Source organism: Arachis ipaensis, chromosome B03 (genome assembly GCF_000816755.2).
Source record: "Arachis ipaensis cultivar K30076 chromosome B03, Araip1.1, whole genome shotgun sequence".
Lineage (NCBI taxonomy): Eukaryota > Viridiplantae > Streptophyta > Magnoliopsida > Fabales > Fabaceae > Arachis > Arachis ipaensis.
This window is the reverse complement of record NC_029787.2, coordinates 112,268,829-112,287,777: the sequence shown is the minus strand read 5'-3', so window position 1 is coordinate 112,287,777 and position 18,949 is coordinate 112,268,829. Positions and strand designations below refer to the sequence as shown.

At 38.7% G+C, this 18,949-nt stretch overlaps 1 protein-coding gene across 1 annotated transcript; it reads left to right on the top strand.

Annotated features, from left to right (window-relative positions):
- Positions 337-753, top strand: LOC107634618. Its single transcript, XM_016338039.2, has one exon. It carries the CDS (start codon positions 337-339, stop codon positions 751-753), a length of 417 nt encoding a protein of 138 aa, XP_016193525.1.

Below are 18,949 nucleotides of genomic sequence, written 5' to 3'. Positions count from 1 at the left end.
TCATCCTAGTTTTAGGTTAACGAAATTCGGAATATGTCTACCAAATGAGAAAGACAACCCCCATTTTCAGCCTTCATTGCAACTGCATCTATCCCAACAAACCAAAACCGGTGGGAAGAAAAAATAAAGATCGAAACCATCTCCAAAAAACATTAAAACTTGATTCTTAATTCTTCATTATTCCGACATTCCCATGATGATGTCGGGGCAATATTCTTTCTCCCTCAAACAATAACCCCTCCATCTAAGATGGATGATGATAAAGAAAAACGATTCATAATAGCCTCACATATCATTTGATAGCTAGATCTGTTCTTCCGTTCTTGCATGACACAAATGCCTGGAGATTCTGATCCTGATTCCGGGCGCGCATTCATATGGCTCATCACTTGCATTTTGTTCATCTCAATATTGGCAGGAGGAGGATGCCTTTTGGCCTACATAGTCCTTCCTGAGTCGCAAACATCGCCGTTGATTCCCATACTTGGGGTGACATTGGTGTGTCTACCATGGGCCTTTTGGTTCTTGACATGCTTATACAGAATCTTCTCAAGGTGGTGTTGTGGAGATAGAGATGTCCCTGCTAATTATAATTATGGCGGACGAGGATTCGCTGCTTCTGCCTCAAATACGCGTAGGAATGCAGACTTGGAGGTTGCATCTCAATCAGGCAAAGGTAGCCACTTGAATAGGGCATCCTCTGTTGCTTCAAATGAGAGTGAAGCTGCACTTGCAAGTTCAATGGCCTCTTGATTATTACCCTTGGAACCATTCCCTCTTGTGAATACTGGTTTGTTAGAATATGGACGAAGGATATATGTGAAATGATGTCATATATATACATATTCCGTGACCATGATAGAATATAGACCTTCATACCTTTCTCTTCTGTAACTCATATTTTCTGATCAGCTTTTTTAGGATACGCTTGATATGGGTTTGTAAACTATAGACCTTGAAATATACCTTTTTCTCTGTACTACGTGTCTTATTGGCTTCGCATTTTGTAGTTTTTCTTTTCTTATTTGGACTCTGTATATTAATCTGTACAACATCTTGCTACAAGTAGTTAAGAATCTTAAGATTGTTTCCTTTATTTATTTATTTATTTTTCTTACTTCTTTCTCGTTGAATTGAGAAGGAAGGAAAAGCTGCCCGGAGGGGGATTGAACTACGGACTAATATAAATTTTAAAAAATAAATAATCGTATTTATTTTTTAAATTAATATTTTAACAAGTTTGATGGATGATTTATTTATTTGAGGGCAAGTATTTAGAAAATACTTCTCTTTTAATTGTTTATTTATTATTTTTTACAGTATAAACTAAATTTTTAATGGTTTCTCATATTCATGATTTTTACCATTTTAGTTTCTTAGATTTAAAATTTTATATTGATCTTCGAGATCCAATTCCAAACACCATATTGGTCTTTGAACGCTGAGCTAATTCTAACTTGTTTAGCTTTTATAACTAAATAGCGTCTTTTTGTTTTAGCTCTTAAATAAAACAAAAAAGATCGTTTTAAAAAATGAAAAGAGATATAATAATTTACACATCATATAAACTTTTCTTAAAGTGCCAAAATGAAACGACGATGTTTAGCAATATGCCATAGCCAATTCAGCACTTAGTTCATTGATTTCGTACTAGAAAGCATCCAGAAACTAATATGGAATTTCGAGGATCAGTATAGGTAATTTTAAATTTGAAAGATTAAAATAATAAAAGTTGTAAATCTAAGGACCACTTTGGGGATTTAGTCTATTAATTTTGTAAAGGAAAAGTATAGAAAAACAATAAGAATAGTAAACAATGTGAATAATAGAGCAAACAAGGAAAAATAGAATTAAAATCATAAATCAGATGATTAATTAATTATTAATAATTTCATATTTTAAAATTTAAAAATAAAGATTTTAAATTAAACCAAATTACAAACAGTGCAGTTACACTCAATATCACGCTAACCTCCTGTTCATACCCTGGCCCAACACTAGGGCCCAGGTCTAAGTAAAAGGCCCAATCCAAAGGTTGGCCCCTCACTCGACACCGACCTTCTCTCAAGAAGTCAGATCCAACGACGACTTGCTCTAAAGAAGTCGAGATATCAGATTAGTTGGCAGATAACACAAATTCAAATAAATAACTGCCGCATATCTTAACTTCTCTAAGATAAAGGGACGGTTATCCACCTAAAAAGGTGGAACTACTCCAACGGTGGTTATTGGTTCACCACTATAAATACACTGACACCCATCAGGTATCTCTAAGTTCCAATACTCTCTAAGCTTGCTTAGACCCTTGCTGACTTAAGCATCAGAGTGTCTTTGCAGGTACCACCCCCTCATTCTTTCATACACACAAGTCGGACGAAGGCTTCCCAACGCAAACCTAGTCAGAGGCTTCCTCCTTCAGACGATTGGGCCAACCCAACGAGTCCAGCCCACTAATCTCCGATTACCTACCATAACATTGGCGCCGTTGCCGGGGACCCGAGAGATCAACCAATAATGGCGGATGACTCACGCGAAGATGGCCACATAGCGTCCGATTCCGAGTAGGAAAGTCAGAACGTTGGAAACAACAATGATGACATCGACACTCACCAAAGGGTGACCAATCAACATAGAGAAGGCACCTCAGGGTTGAAAATCCGAAGGCAAATTCCTCTAAAGGGCGCGAGTCAGGAAAGGAGGGACAACCCCACGCACCTGATTTCATGGGATTGTTCCACGGCCACCAAGGGCGCCTGGAACAGTTGGAGCAAGAGCTGGAACGACAGCGGGAGGCAGAGAAAAACTTGAGGAATGAGATAGAGCGATGAAAAGAGCTAGAAGAAAAGCTCTTAAGGCTGGAGTCTGCTATCAAAAATTGAAGCTCCTGCAGCGACCGAGAAGATTCTCCCCTGGGAGGAGAAGACCCATTCAGCGAGGACATTATGAGGGCAAAAGTTCCAAGAAACTTTAAAAGCCCTGATATGGACCTCTACGACAGAACCACTGATCCAAAGCATCATTTAAGCAATTTTAAAAGTCGGATGTACCTAACCGACGCTTCTGATGCTACTCGCTGCAAGTCTTTCCTGACAACCTTAACAAAAGCAGCGATGAAGTACTTCGATAGTCTTCCCCCGAGGTCGGTCACCAGTTTCGACGACCTCTCGCGAAAGTTCCTGATGCGATTCTCCATCCAGAAGGACAAAGTGAAACACGCACCAAGCTTCCTGGGAGTAAAGCAGGAGGTCGGGGAACCTTTGAGGGACTACATGGAGAGGTTCAATAAAGCGTGCTTAGAGATTCAAGACCTGCCCATGGAGGCAGTGATTATGGGCCTGGTAAATGGACTTCGAGAAGGTCCCTTCTCCCAGTCCATATCGAAAAGGCATCCGACCTCCCTAAGTGATGTATAGGAAAGAGCTGAGAAGTACATCAACATGGAGGAAAACGCCAGACTTCGAGAGAGCCGAGATGGCGACCTGGGCACTCCCACTCATCAAAAGAGAAAGAAAGAGAGCCCAAGAAAAAAGAGGAAGTCGGCCCTGAAAGGCCTAGGAGATATCACTCCTATACTCCTCTACGAGTTTCCCTAGTTAATGTCTACAGGGAAATTTGCCATACTGAAAGGCTACCACCCCCTAGGCCCATCAAAAATAAAAAGGGGGGGGGGGTCGTGGCGACTACTGTGAGTACCATAAGATATATGGTCACTCAACGAATGATTGTTACGACCTTAAAAATGTGATAGAAAAGCTTGCCAGAGAAGGTCGGCTTGATAGATATCTCATGGAAAGGTCGGACCATCATGGAAAAAGGAAGCGAGACGACGAGGACCGAAGAGATCCACCACCACAAACCCCGGAAAGATATATACACATGATCTTAGGAGGATTTGGTGGAGGTGGCCTCACAAAGTCGTCTCGCAAGAGACACTTGAAGGAAGTCTATCAGGTCGGAGGCGAAACTGCCGACCTACCAACTATTTCTTTCACCAAAGAAGATGGGCAAAGAATCATTCCTGGACATGATGATCCAGTGGTGATAACTATGATCCTTACCAACGCCCATCTTCACAAGACCCTGGTAGATCAGGGGAGCTCAGCCGACATCCTTTTCAAACCAGCATTCGATAAGCTGGGGTTGGATGAAAAGGAGTTAAAAGCTTATCCTGACACCCTGTATGGACTGGGGATACACCAATAAAACTACTAGGATTCATACTCCTACATACCACTTTTGGAAAAGGGGAAAAATTCAAAACTCTGAGTATCGACTTCATAGTCGTCGATGTGGGATCAGCCTACAATGCCCTAATAGGCAGAACCACTCTAAATTGGCTCAGAGCAGTGGTATCCACGCCCCACCTTTGCATGAAATTTCCAACATCAGAGGGAATAGCAATCATTAGGGGAGACCAGAAATTGGCAAGAAAATGCTACAATGAAAGCTTGAACCTGAGAGGAAAAGGCAAAGAAGTGCACACGATTGAGCTCGGAGGAGTCAAAGCCAAGGAGGAGCTGCAACCACAACCGGAGGGAAAGACTGAAGAGGTACAAGTTGGAAAAGAGGAAGGAAAAAATACCAACATAGGAGCCAACCTGAAGGAAGATTTGAAGAAGAAGCTTATAAGGCTCCTACAAGAAAATTCTAACCTCTTCGCCTGGAAAGCCTCCGACATCCTTGATGAGGGAAAAACGATTCCACACAAACTCACCGGCAAGTGTACCGGGTCGCATCAAGTAGTAATAACTCACAGGAGTGAAGTCGATCCCACAGGGATTAATAGATTGAGCAACTTTAGTATGGTGATGAATTTAGTTAAGCGGATATTTGATGAGTTTGGTGAAATTTGCTTAATAGAAAGGAAAATTGCAAGTAAACTAAAGTGCAGGATGAAAATTGACAGAAAAGTAAATTGCAAAAAGTATAAATGCCTGAAACTTAAAGTGCAAGAAATTAAAAAAGTGGAAACTTAAATTGCAAGAAAGGTAAATAGCTGAAACTTAAAGTGCAAGTAATTTAAATTGCTGGATCTAAACTGCTAAGAAACTTAAATTGCATGAAAAATAAAGGGGATTTGGTGCTGGGATATCAAAATAGAATTTAACAATGTAAACTGCAGTAACTCAGAGAATAGAATGTAGGAGATGAAAACTAGAAATAAGACTCAGATTTAATTCCAAATTTTGAAACAGAAAAGGAAAATTGCAGAAGAGAAATAAACAGAATAGAGAGCTTAGATCAGATTCTCACTTCTTAAACAGGAATGTGAAATTGCAACAGAACAAAAGATCAGAAAGAAAAATTGCAGAACAAGTAAAAACAGAAAAGAAAAACTCCGATCTGATCTCCAATTCTCTAATTCTCAATATAGCAGAAGAAAATTTAAAAAGAAGCTTCAGTACCCAAAGAAAATAGAAAAGAAAATGTAGAAGATCAATAACCCCAGGAAAACAGAAAGCAAAACTCAACTCAAATCTATCCAATTCCCCAAAGGAAAAGCTTAAAGAAAAATCAAAACACAAGGAAAAAATAAAAGATCCAGCCTCCTAATGAAATCAAATTTTCTCCTATTTATACACTTTCTATTTCAGTCATCAAGTACTTGGAGTGGGCTTTTTGGCATGTGAAGAAGTGGATCAGAATTGCAGCTTGATTTCAGCTTTCAGGAGAACGTTGCGTTCTAAAAGTGAGCGCATCGTTTGTTCAATCACGCGTACGCATCCCTGACGTGTGCGCGTCCTTTTGCCCTTTTTGCTCGTCGACGCGTACGCGTCATGTACGCGTACGCGTCACTATCAACTTCAGTTCCAAACATGCTCGCACGCCCCTTTCACACGTACGCGTTGTTGATAGCGTTCTCTTAATGAGCGCTACATTTGCTTAGTGAATGCTGCGCACGCGTGTGCGTCCTCTGCGCGTGCGCGTGGGTAGTAAAATCTCAATTCCAGGCTTCAGCGCCAGTCACGCGTGCGCGTGCTTAATCACAAGTGCTTCATCGACGCATGCGCGTCATGCACGCATGCGCGTCGATTGCAGAACTCTGCCTCCAAATTTCAATCTGTCCGAAAATGCTGGCTTAGTGAACGTAGTGCTCTCTTTTGAAAATGAGCGCCAACCACTTCCACGCGTACGCGTCATGCACGCGTACGCGTGGTTCTTCAAAAATTGCCCCTGACATGTAAGCGTCCCGTACGCGCACGCGTCGCAAGTGAGCGTGGCGTTCTTCATTTGAACACAATGTTATACTGTAGTGCTCCCCCTTTCTTCATTTTCTCACCTAAAATCAACCAAACAAGCAATCAAAGTCTCACCAAAATTATAAGAATTTGCATCATTCATAATAATCACTTAATTCTTTCATAAATCTCATGATTTTGTAAAATAGATGATGTTTGATTGAATCAAAATAATCATGAAATTCCACTCCAACTACTTACTTATTGTGCAAGAAAGTGCATAAAACCTAATGAAAAAATGAAAAATGCTTGTGAAACTAGCATAAAATGAATTGTCATCACAACACCAAACTTAAATCTTGCTTGTCCCCAAGCAAGCACTAAAACATGAGAAGAAATGAAAGAAGACAGAAAAGCATATATGCCCTTATTTAGCAGGTAATTGAATTTGGTTCATGAGGTTTTATGCAGACAGATTTGCAGCTCAATTATTATCAACTCCCAACTGTGAAATGTTTCTGAGTATTAACTAGAGTTGCTGCTATAATACCTTGTTCTTGATTGATCCTTGTTAACTTTTTCTTTCTTTTTCCTATTTCAGAAACTTATTTCTCCATTGTAGCTCAGTGTCAAGTGTTGCAGACATCTTTTTGGCACAATTTTACTCAACACTTTTTCACTACAGACACTTGGCTCACACTTCTTTTTAGGAACATTGATGCCCAGCACCTCTTTAGGTTACTAAATGCCTTGTAACTAGGTTGCTCTTGATAATGGACTTTCAGTTGATAATCCCAGATTAATCAACCCAAGTAACCAAGTTTTAAAATACTCCTTAGAACCTAATTGTCCAAGCAGATCCTAGTACAAAAAGCACCACATGCATATGTCCTAAGGTTCAAGCTATTGGTTTCTAGCCGTGTTATTTGTTTCTTTTCATTTTTCTTGCCAATTCTTGGCTTTTCTTTCTTCTGAATTCTTCTTTTTCCAAGGATACTTATTAATTGAAGGCTTTACAACATCAACTAAGTCTATACTTGAAAGATGCATTCCACCTTGCAGCTTTTATTATTGAGCTTACCAATTAATCAAGCAATTACCACCACTGAACTCTATTTTTATTCCTACCATATTGGACATTCACCTCTTGTTTAAATACTTTTCTCTTATTCATGCAGAGGGAAACAAAACATATATTCAAGTAGGATGAGTGATGCAGACACTCTGGCTAGATCACTTAATTAATTATGACAATAAACTAGCAAAACGCAGATAGTGGTAAACTTATCAAAAAGGGGGTACAATTAAACTTCCAACTGAAACACATCAAGATATAAACAGTTGAGTAACAATACAACCTTTTGGTATCTTCTTGTTTAATCCTTCATCCTTCTTCTTAGCTATTGTGCTTTTCTTGCTAATGCTGCACAATCCTTTCAAAAAAAGTTGAATAGTTTTCTGCACTGGTAGTGGAAGTTGCTTGTCCCCCAAGCACTTGAAAAATGGTTAACATGCATGAATTTTTGTAGGCTTTTGAACTTACTTTGGTGTGTGAACACCAAACTTAGTCCCTTGCCAATACCTCTTATGCACAAATCAACCATATACATGAAACCTTGTGCCTTTGCTAAAGGGAGCAAAAACTAAAAACTAGAAAACAGACAATGGTTGAGTCGTTTTTCTGATTGTTTGGAGCTAATAACCATTTATGCAGAGGGTTGAAATGTGTTTTTAAATGAAATTTTTGGTGGAACACCAAACTTAGCACCTTTCATTCACCCTTAAATTGTTTTGGTGTGCAACACCAAACTTAGCTCCTTGCAATATAGATAACTCTACTCAACCCTTTTATTGAAATAGCTAGGAAAAGAAAGACTACCTCTGGTTGGGTTACCTCCCAACAAGCACTTGTTTATTGTCATTAGCTTGACATCCTCCTTCTTTGTTTATCCCAACTCATGAATACTTTCTTCCTTGTTCCAAGATCCTCCTAGATAATGCTTAGCTCTTTGACCATTTGATGTGATTATGTCCTTTGTTACTTCATTCAGAAGTTCAAGGCTTCCATGTGGGAAAACCTTGGTTATTAGATAGGGGCCAATCCATTTGGACTTGAGTTTGCCAGGAAAAACTTTGAGCCTGGAATTATATAGGAGCACTTGTTGTCCTGGTTTGAACTCTCTTTTCAAGATTTTCTTGTCATGCCACTTTTTAGCTATCTCCTTGTATATCTTTGCATTCTCATAAGCTTTCAATCTGAATTCATCTAGCTCATTGAGTTATAGTAGCCTTTTCTCTCCAGTTGTTTGAGAGTCAAGATTGAGAAGTTTAGTGGCCCAGTAAGCTTTATGTTCTAGTTCCACAGGAAGGTGACATAATTTCCTATAGATCAGCTGAAAAGGGTGACTTTCCAATTGGGGTTTTGAATGCTGTTCTATATGCCCATAGAGCATCATCCAACTTTCTGGCCCAGTCCTTCCTTGTGATCCCAACTACCTTCTCCAAGATTCCCTTCAGCCCCCTATTTGCCAATTCAGCTTGCCCATTAGTTTGAGGGTGATATGGGGTGGCCACTTTGTGAATCACTCCATATTTGTGGAGCAGCTTTTCCATCTGTCTGTTGTAAAAGTGGCTGCCACCATCACTGATAAGGCCTTTAGGTACTCCATTTCTAATGAAGATGTGTTTTTTTAGAAATTGAAGAACAATTGGTGCATCACAGGTAGTTGTTGCTATGGCTTCCACCCATTTGGAAACATATTCTACTGCTACCAGAATATATTTAAATGAATAGGATGGAGGAAAGGGGCCCATGAAACCTATACCCCAGAGATCAAACAGTTCCACTTCCAAAATGAAGTTTTGAGGCATTTCATTCCTCTTTGTCAACCCTCCAGCTCTTTGACATTCATTGCATTGATGCATAAACTCTCTGGCGTCTTTGAATATAGTTGGCCAATAAAATCCACTTTGAAGCACCTTAGCTGCTATTCTTTTTGGCCCAAAATGTCCACCATAAGCTGAACCATGACAGTGCCACAATATGTTTCTCATCTCATTTTCAGGGATACACCTTCTAATCATCCCATCTGGACACCTCTTGAACAAGAATGGCTCATCCCACAAGAATTTTTTGGCTTCATTGCACAGCTTCTTCACCTGTTGGTTTGCTGAACTCTTGGGGAATCTTCCTCCACACCTTGTAGTTTGCAATGTCAGTAAACCAAGGTGCTTGCTGGATTTGCAGAAGGTATTCATCTGGGAATTTTTCATTTACTGGTTATGGTGTATCTTGGTTGGCTTCTTGTGGTAGTCTTGACAAATGGTGTGCCACTTGGTTCTCATTTCCTTTCCTATCTCTCATCTCAATGTCAAATTCTTGTAGCAGCAACACCCACCTAATAAGCCTTGGTTTTGAATCCTGTTTAGACATGAGATACTTGAGAGCAGCATGATCAGTATATACTATAACTTTTGAACCAATCAAGTATTGTCTAAATTTATCAATGCATATACAATTGCCAAAAGCTCTTTCTCAGTGGTGGTATAATTTTTCTGTGCCTCATTCAACACCTTACTTATATAGTATATAACATGATGCAGCTTGTCTCCTCTCACTGTAAGCCTTCTTCCTGTGCTTTGATGATCAATCTTTATATGCTCCAACGAGAGTATCTTATTGACAGTGTAATAATCATTAGTTTGTGGACCTGTCTCCAACTATTGGTAGATCAGTTTCACTTTGTCTCTTTTTGAGAACCCTTCAGTTGGGATTCTTTTATTTCTCCACCCTTTTGGAATCCTTTTCTTGCTCTTCTTTCCTTTCTTCGGTGGCCCTTTTGTCTTGGCAGCAGGCTCTATGTCAAGGACTTTCTTCCTAGTGATCAGATTCTTAACCTCTTCCTGCAGTCCTTTCTCAGCCTTCACATCTTCATTACCCTTTTGTTCTTTTCCACTGTCTGTCTTTTGCTTCAAAGGTGAGTTGATGAGTGCCTCCTTAGGCTTTTCCTTCCAATTCAAGTCTTCCTCTTCAACTCTCATGCAGCCTTTCTCTTTAGCAGGATACTGCATCTCCTTAAAGACATTTAAAGTGATATGCTCATCATGTGCCCTCAGAGTCATTTCTCCTTTTTCCACATCAATGATGGCCCTTACTGTGGCTAGGAAAGGTCTTCCTAATTTGACAGAATTGCCTCCCTCTTCATCTAGGTCTAAGATCACAAAATCTGATGGAAATATGAACTTATCCACCTTGACTAAGAGATTCTCAACCACTCCATTAGGGATCACCATTGATCTATCAGCAAGTTGCAAGGTCATCCTTATAGGTTTCGCTTCTTCTATGGACAACTTTCTCATCATAGATAAGGGCATCAAATTGATACTTGATCCTAAATCACACAATGCCCTATCAATGGATATATTTCTAATGGTGCTAGGTAGAAAGAAACTTCCAGCATCTTTGAGTTTTGGTGGGGGTCTTTTTGGATTACTGCACTGCATTCTTGGGTTAAGACTATAGTCTCCTTCTCGTTCTAACTTCTCTTCTTATTGATAAGCTCTTTGAGGAATTTAGCATGCAGGGGCATTTGTTCCAATGCTTCCGCAATGGGAATGTTAATTTCCAGCTTCTTGAAAACCTCCAGGAAATTGGAAATTGTTGATCCTTGAGCTCTCTTTGCAATCTTTGAGGGTATGGCAGAGGAGGAGTATAAGGTTTCACTTCCTTCCTATGTTCTTATGAATGCTCCTCCATAATTTGCTTTCCCTTATTTGAAGATTGTAACTCTTCATCCTTCTTCTTGAGCTCTTCCTGGTCCTTCTTTTCAATTGCCACTTCCTTCTTACTGCCAACCTTGTCATCCTCCAATGTTTTTCCACTCCTGAGTTGAATTGCTTTGCATTTTTCTTTGAGGTTTGGAATGGTATCACTTGGGAAAGTGTTGGTTGGTTTTTTTGGCTGTTTAGACAGTTGGCCTATTTGTCTTTCTAGGTTTCTCAATGAGGCTTCATGGTTCTTGTTAGCTAACTCTTGATGCTTCATCATCTTCTCCATCATCATTTCCAGATTGGAGATTCTTTGAGATTCTTGGGGTTGTTGTGACTGAGTGTGAGATGCAGGTGGTTGGTGGAGATTATTTTGGTTGGTTGATGGGTTGTGAGGTGGATAGAAGTTAGAATCGGGCTAGTTGTTTTGTGGTTTTCTGTATGGATTTTAGTTAGTTTGCTGATGGTTCTGGTGGTTTGTGTTGCATGAGTTATTTTGGTTGGAGCTCCTTTGCCATAAATTTTGGTTCTGGTTGTCTCCCCACATTAGATTGGGATGGTTCCTCCAATAGGAGTTGTAAGTGTCTCCATGAAATTCATTCTGTCCAACACCTTGGTTGTGCATATAGTTCACTTGTTCTGGCTGCTGCTCTTCATAGACTTCTTCATTTTGTCCCCATCCAGCTGATGGTTGATTTGGAGTGCTCACTGCTGCAATTTGAAGACCATCAATCCTCTTAGCCATCATCTCCATTTGCTGCTGGATCTGTTGGTGCATCACCTTGTTTTATGCTAAGATGGTGTCCACATCTTCCAGCTCCAACACACCTTTCCTTTGGGCTGGTTGGCGTTGCCTTTGATGATCATAGAAGTATTGATTGTTGGTCACAGTGTCTATGAGGTTTTGGGCTTCCTCAAGTGTCTTCATGAGTTGTAATGAACCTCCTGCTGAATAATCAAGGGCTTCTTGAGCTCTCAGTATCAGTCCTTCATAGAAATTTTGGAGTTTATCCCATTCATTGAACATCTCTGGTGGACACTTTCTGATCAAGGCTTTATATCTTTCCCAGGCATCATACAGTGATTCTCCATCCATTTGAGTGAATGTTTGCACCTCTATCTTCAATCTAATGATCCTCTGAGGTGGGTAAAATTTGGCTAGGAATTTGCTCACTAGATCTTCCCAATTGTTGATGCTTTCCTTGGGGAATGTCTCTAGCCATTGAGAAGCCTTGTCCCTTAAGGAGAATGGAAATAACAACAGTTTGTAGATGTCTGGATGCACACCATTGGTTTTGATAGTTTCACAAATCCTCAGAAAGATGGATAAGTGTTGGGTTGGATCTTCAAGTGGACCTCCTCCATAGGAACAATTGTTCTGCACCAGAGTAATAAGTTGAGGCTTCAACTCAAAATTATTTGCATGAACATTGGGAGTTAGTATACTGCTCCTACAGTTTCTTGGATTGGGTAAGGTGTAGGAAGCTATAAATCTCCTTTGAGGTGGGCCATTGTTGCTAGTCACTTCCTTTGGTGGATTAGGGAGATTTCCCTCCATCTCTTGGTCGTCCTCTTCTGATTCTTCTTCTCCAATAAAACCCTTCCCTCTTGCTTCTCTTCTTAATCTTAGAAATGTTCTCTCTGGCTCAGAATCAAAGGAGGTGGATTCACCTCTCTTTCCTCCTGGCATACAACACAAGAAAAACCAAAAACCAAGAACAAAACACTCTACTGCTAGAGTGAGGTTAAGGTCAGTTTAAACAAAGTCTCAAATAGTTAGTATACTTAACAAAAACAAAGAAAAGTGCTTTATCTAGATTATCACATACTTAATCATTGTCAATCTAAATCAATTCCCGGCAACGGCGCCAAAAACTTGATGAGAGAAAAATGATTCCACACAAATTCACCGGCAAGTGTACTGGGTCACATCAAGTAGTAATAACTCACAGGAGTGAGGTCGATCCCACATGGATTGATGGATTGAGCAACTTTAGTATGGTGATGAATTTAGTTAAGAAGATATTTGACGAGTTTGGTGAAATTTGCTTAACAGAAAGAAAAATTGCAAGTAAACTGAAGTGCAGAATAAAAATTGACAGAAAAGTAAATTGCAGAAAGTATAAATGGCTGAAACTTAAAGTGCAAGAAATTAAAAGAGCGAAAACTTAAATTGCAAGAAAGGTAAATAGCTGAAACTTAAAGTGCAAGTAATTTAAATTGCTGGATCTAAACTGCTAAGAAACTTAAATTGCATAAAAAATAAAGGGGATTTGGTGCTGGGATATCAAAACAGAATTTAACAATGTAAACTGCAGTAACTCAGAGAATAGAATGTAGGAGATGAAAACTAGAAATAAGACTCAGATTTAATTCCAAATTTTGAAATAGAAAAGGAAAATTGCAGAAGAGAAATAAACAGAACAGAGAGCTTAGATCAGATTCTCAATACTTAAACAGGAACGTGAAATTGTAACAGAACAAAAGATCAGAAAGAAAAATTGCAGAACAAGTAAAAACAGAAAAGAAAAACTCCGATCTGATCTCCAATTCTCTAATTCTCAATATAGAAGAAGAAAATTTAAAAAGAAGCTTCAGTACCCAAAGAAAACAGAAAAGAAAATGTAGAAGATCAATAACCCCAGGAAAACAGAAAGCAAAACTCAACTCAGATCTACCCAATTCCCCAAAGGAAAAGCTTAAAGAAAAATCAAATCTCAAGGAAAAACTAAAAGATCCAGCCTCCTAATGAAATTAAATTTTTTCCTATTTATACACTTTCTATTTCAGTCATCAAGTACTTGGAGTGGGTTTTTGGCATGTGAAGAAGTGGATCAGAATTGTAGCTTGATTTCAGCTTTCAAGAGAACGTTGCATTCTAAAAGTGAGCGCAGTGTTTGTTCAATCACGCGTACGTGTCCCTGACGTGTGCACGTCCTTTTGCCCTTTTTGCTCATCGACGCATACGCGTCATGTACGTGTACGCGTCACTATCAACTTCAGCTCCAAACATGCTCGCGCACCCCTTTCACGCGTACGCGTCGTTGATAGCATTCTCTAATTGAGCGCTACGTTTGCTTAGTGAACGCTCCCACGCGTGTGTGTCCTATTCGCGTGCGCGTGGGTAGTAAAATCTCAATTCCAGGCTTCAGCGCCAGTCACGCGTGCGCGTGCTTCATCACAGGTGCTCCATTGTCGTGTGCGTGTCATGCACGCATGCGGGTCGATTGCAGAACTCTGCCTCCGAATTTCAATTCGCCCAAAAACGCTGGCTTAGTGAACGTAGCGCTCTCTTTTGAAAACGAGCGCCAACCCCTTCCACGCGTACGCGTCATGCACGCGTACGCGTGGTTCTTCAAAAATTGCCCCTGATGTGTAAGCGTCCCGTATGCACGTGCGTCGTAAGTGAGAGTGGCGTTCTTCATTTGAACGCAATGTTATACTGCAGTGCTCCCCCTTTTCTTCATTTTCTCACCTAAAATCAACCAAACAAGCAATCAAAGTCTCACCAAAATTATAAGAATTTGCATCATTCATAATAATCACTTAATTCTTGCATAAATATCATGATTTTGTATAAAATAGATGATGTTTGATTGAATGAAAATAATCATGAAATTTCACTCCAACTACTTACTTATTGTGCAAGAAAGTGCATAAAACCTAATGAAACAAATGAAAAATGCTTGTGAAACTAGCATAAGATGACTTGTCATCAATGCCAGGGATAGATCCCGAACTCATGTAACATAAACTATCAGTATTCCCCGGTTCGCAATCTGTTCAGCAAAAAAGATGAAAGCTTGGACCTGAACGAGCTCAAGTAGTAGAAGAACAAGTCAAATCCCTCCTAGAAGCCGGGTTCATTGATGAACGGATTTTTGACGGTCTAGAATTTCACAAATGAAACCTCGTTGCAAGTATAGTTTCTAAACCAACAAATAATCCTTTCATACAAAAAATTGTTTGTCACAAGTAACAAACCCATAAAAATAATAACCGAAGTATTCAAATCTCGGGTCATCTCTCAAGGAATTGCAAGGAAGTGTTTTTACTATTGGTTGTGGAAAAGTATCTTTTTGGGTTTTTGAAATAAGGAACAAGGAAATAAAATGGCAAGAAATTAAATTAATAACTAAGAAAACTCTTAGCAAGATATGAGAACTAGAAGTCCTATCCTAGTTGCCCTTATCAATTGTGATTAGAATTGTCCATTGCTCCCACTTAGTTAACCTCTAACTATGAAGGAAAGTCAAGTGGATGAATTAATTTGATTTTTCAAGTCCTAGTCAACTCCTAAGGAAAGACTAGCTTTAGAGGGATTCAAATCAACTAGCAACTTTCAATTATCAATCAACAAAAGAGTTTGATAACTCAAGAGTCTCCAATTACTCTACCAAAGCCAAGAGGAGAAAAATCTAATTTAAAATCCTACCAAGCATTTTATCAAACAATTGGAAGGCACAACATAAAAGCATAGAAAAGTAATAAGAGATAATAAAGTCCAAACAACCAATTGCAAGCATCAATGATAACAAATAATGGAAGAAGCAATAAACATGAAATACCTCAAATTGTATTAAATAGAAAATCAAATCTAACATGAGAATTCATAAACTAAATTAGCAACATAAAGTAATCAACAAAAGAAATAAATAAACTAGAATTCTAGAACAAATAAGAGTAGAAGAGAAACTAAATTGAAATAGAGTAGAAATCTAAAATTGAAAATAGCTAAACCTAAGAATCCGAAAATCAAGAGAGAGGAGAGAGCCTCTCTCTCTAAAAAACTACATCTAAAACCTAAAATTATGTGAATGAAAGTTGTCTCAATCAATGAATGATTCTCCCACTTTGCAGCCTCTAATCTGTGTTTTTCGGGCTTGGAATTGGGCCAAAAGGAGCCCAGAAATCGCCTCCAGCGTCTTCTGTAATTTCTGCATGTGACGCATGTCACGCGTACGCGTAAGTTTCGCGTACGCGTCGATGGGTAAAAATCCTTGTCACGTGTACGCGTCTGCCACACGTACGCGTCACTTGTCTTCTGCGCCAATCACGCGTACGCATCGCTGCTAGCTTCTCAAAACTTCATTTTCTTGCGTTTCTTTCACTTTTGCATGTTTTTTTTCCATTCTCTAAGCCATTCCTGCCCTATAAAACCTGAAAACACTTAACACACAGATCACAACATCGAATGGTATAAAGAGGAGTTAAAAATACACACTTTAAAGGCTTAGGAAGTAAGTTTTCAATTATAGAACAAAATTGGGAAGGATTTGTAAAACATGCGAATTATATGAATAAGTGTGAGTTTAGTGGATAAAATCCACTCAATTAAGCATAAAATGTACCACGAAATAGTGGTGCATCAAATCTCCCCACACTTAAACTTTAGTATGTTCTCATGCTAAGCTCAAGCGAAGCTATAAAGGAGTGAAGAGGAATGGTAAAACTTATGAAATGCAACCTATCTATATGAATGCAACTAAATGCAAAAAAAAAAAAAATACTTCTACATACTTGATTAAAAGTAAACAAATTCTCCAAGACAAACATAAATTAGATTCCACTAATTCAAATCGCACAATAAAAGACAAGTAAACTTGTAAGAAGATAGCTCATGAAAACAGGGAACATAAAATCAAGCATTGAACCCTCATTGGTAGTGTATATGCACTCTAATCGCTCAAGTGTCTAGGGTTAATCCACTCTACTCCTCTCTAGTCATGCTTTCTAAAACTTTGTTCTTCATCTAACTAATCAACAAATATTTAATGTACAAATGCAAACATCATGAGGTCTTTTCAAGGTTGTAATGGGGCTAAGGTAAGGGTGATGATATATGTATGGCCAAGTGAGCTATAATATGAATCTTTGACTAACCTAAGTTCTCACCTAACACACACACACTCTATATAACTCTAAAATCATGCCTAGCTACCTAAAATCTCACTTTTGTATATTTCACACACTCATGCATCAATTTTTTTTAATTCCACCACATATGCATTGATCTTTTATTCAACTTAGCATTGGGATAATTTTGTCCCCTATTCATAAGTATTTTTGGTATATTTTTATTTTATATATATATATATATATATGAAAGTATAATATATAAATGCATATGGTTTTTCAAATTTTACATGAGTAAGAACCCAAATTCCCAATATTTTTGACAATAAAACACAACACATTCTCATTAACCCAAGTTCCCACAATTCCCCACACTTAGTTAACACACAATCTCTATCTTAAGCTAACCAAAAATTCAAATGGGGTAATTAATTGTTTTTCCGGTTAAGGCTAGTGATGTGGTAAAATATAGAATAAATGGGGATTAAAAGGCTCAAAGTGGCAAACAAAGGTAAATGAAATGGTGGGCTATCTGTGGTAAGTGAGCTAATAACAATTGATGGCCTCAATAATATATATGCATGCAAATACACTAAACAATGGACATATAGAATGGAACAAATTATAGATTTTAATCATAGAGAAGGAAACACACAAGAATAAAAATCATGGTTAAATAATGTAACCATATAATTAAGCTCAAAATCTCACAGGTTGTGTGTTCTTAGCTCAAAAATCATGTTCCAAATTAAAATCTTCAAACAGGTTTAACAAAAAGGTTTTAATTTAAATTAGTGAAATGCTATAAAAAAGGTCTTGAAAAAGAACTTATCACTCCAACCAAGTAGTGGTAGAAGAACATGCATAAAATCAAACAAACATGCAATCAAAGATGTAAATGCAACAATGAACTAACAAAGAAAATAAAACATTGGTGTTGAGAAGAAAATAACTAACCCACGGAAGTCGGTATCGACCTCCCCACACTTAAAGATTGCACCATCCTCGGTGCATGCTAAGATGTGCAAGTGGATGGGTGGCTCCAACTGACACTTTTCTCTCCAAAGAATGTGCGTAGGGACTTGTTTGTCACCCTATATAGAAGTTCTTCCTTTTCCTTCTCGGTGGCCATCCTGAAAGAAGAGAAAAGGGAAGAAAAGTAACCCAGAAATAAAGATAAAAAAATAACTAAAATATGAGTGGGTTAATGCCAAATAATGATGGTCTCATCTACATGGTAGCTACAACATGCAAGTGAGAAAATAGTAGAAGCAAATGTCATATCAATAGTGCAAGAATTACAATAATGGGGGAGAGAGAGTGGGTAATGAAAGATAGTGTAAGTGCATAGCAATGCAAATGGAATACAAGTATCATAAAATATTAGCATTGACTTATGAATAATAATACCCAGTAATATAAAACAAGTTACTAAGGACCAAAATAATGCAAGAAAAGATGCAACAATTGAATAAGGACATTTATCACCAATGGAAAAATAATAGACTTAGAAAAGAAAATAAAAACATGAACAAAATTAAAATGCAAGGAAGAAAAGTATGCAAATGCATAAAGTAAAAGAAATTGAAAGAGAATATGGATGAGAATGTAAAGAAATGAAGATAAAAAAAGTAAGAAATGAGAGAAGAAAGAAGCAAGAAATGAAAAACAGGGCGTGACGCGCACGCCTGCATCACGCGTAAGCGTGAAAACTGAGTTGGCCATGCGACGCGTAAGCGTCGTCCACACGTACGCGTGGGTGGCCAAACATGCACACTGACGCGTGAGTGTCGGTCATGTGTACGCGTGACCACTTGCGTGATTCCAGCACCAGGACAGCCCAACTCTCTGTTCAATTGCACCTATTACGCCGATTTGGGTGTCCACACGTACGCATCGCTGACGATTACGCGTGGATGGTAAAAATCGCAGTTGACGTGTACGCGTACGCGTGGGGTTTCTTATGCGTAAGGCACCCCTCCTGCGTCGTTCCATCATAACTCTCTGTTTAATTTTAATGGTTGTGCATACCCCCATATAACACGTGCGCGTCATTGATGCTTACGCGTCGTACACCTTCTTTTTTTTTAATGCAGAATGCAGGTGATGATGTAGAAATTATGAATGAACACTGATAAAAATAAAAT

Bases quoted from the DNA above. Each gene is read 5' to 3' on its own strand.
- LOC107634618 (XM_016338039.2), top strand. From the start codon at position 337: ATGCCTGGAGATTCTGATCCTGATTCCGGGCGCGCATTCATATGGCTC.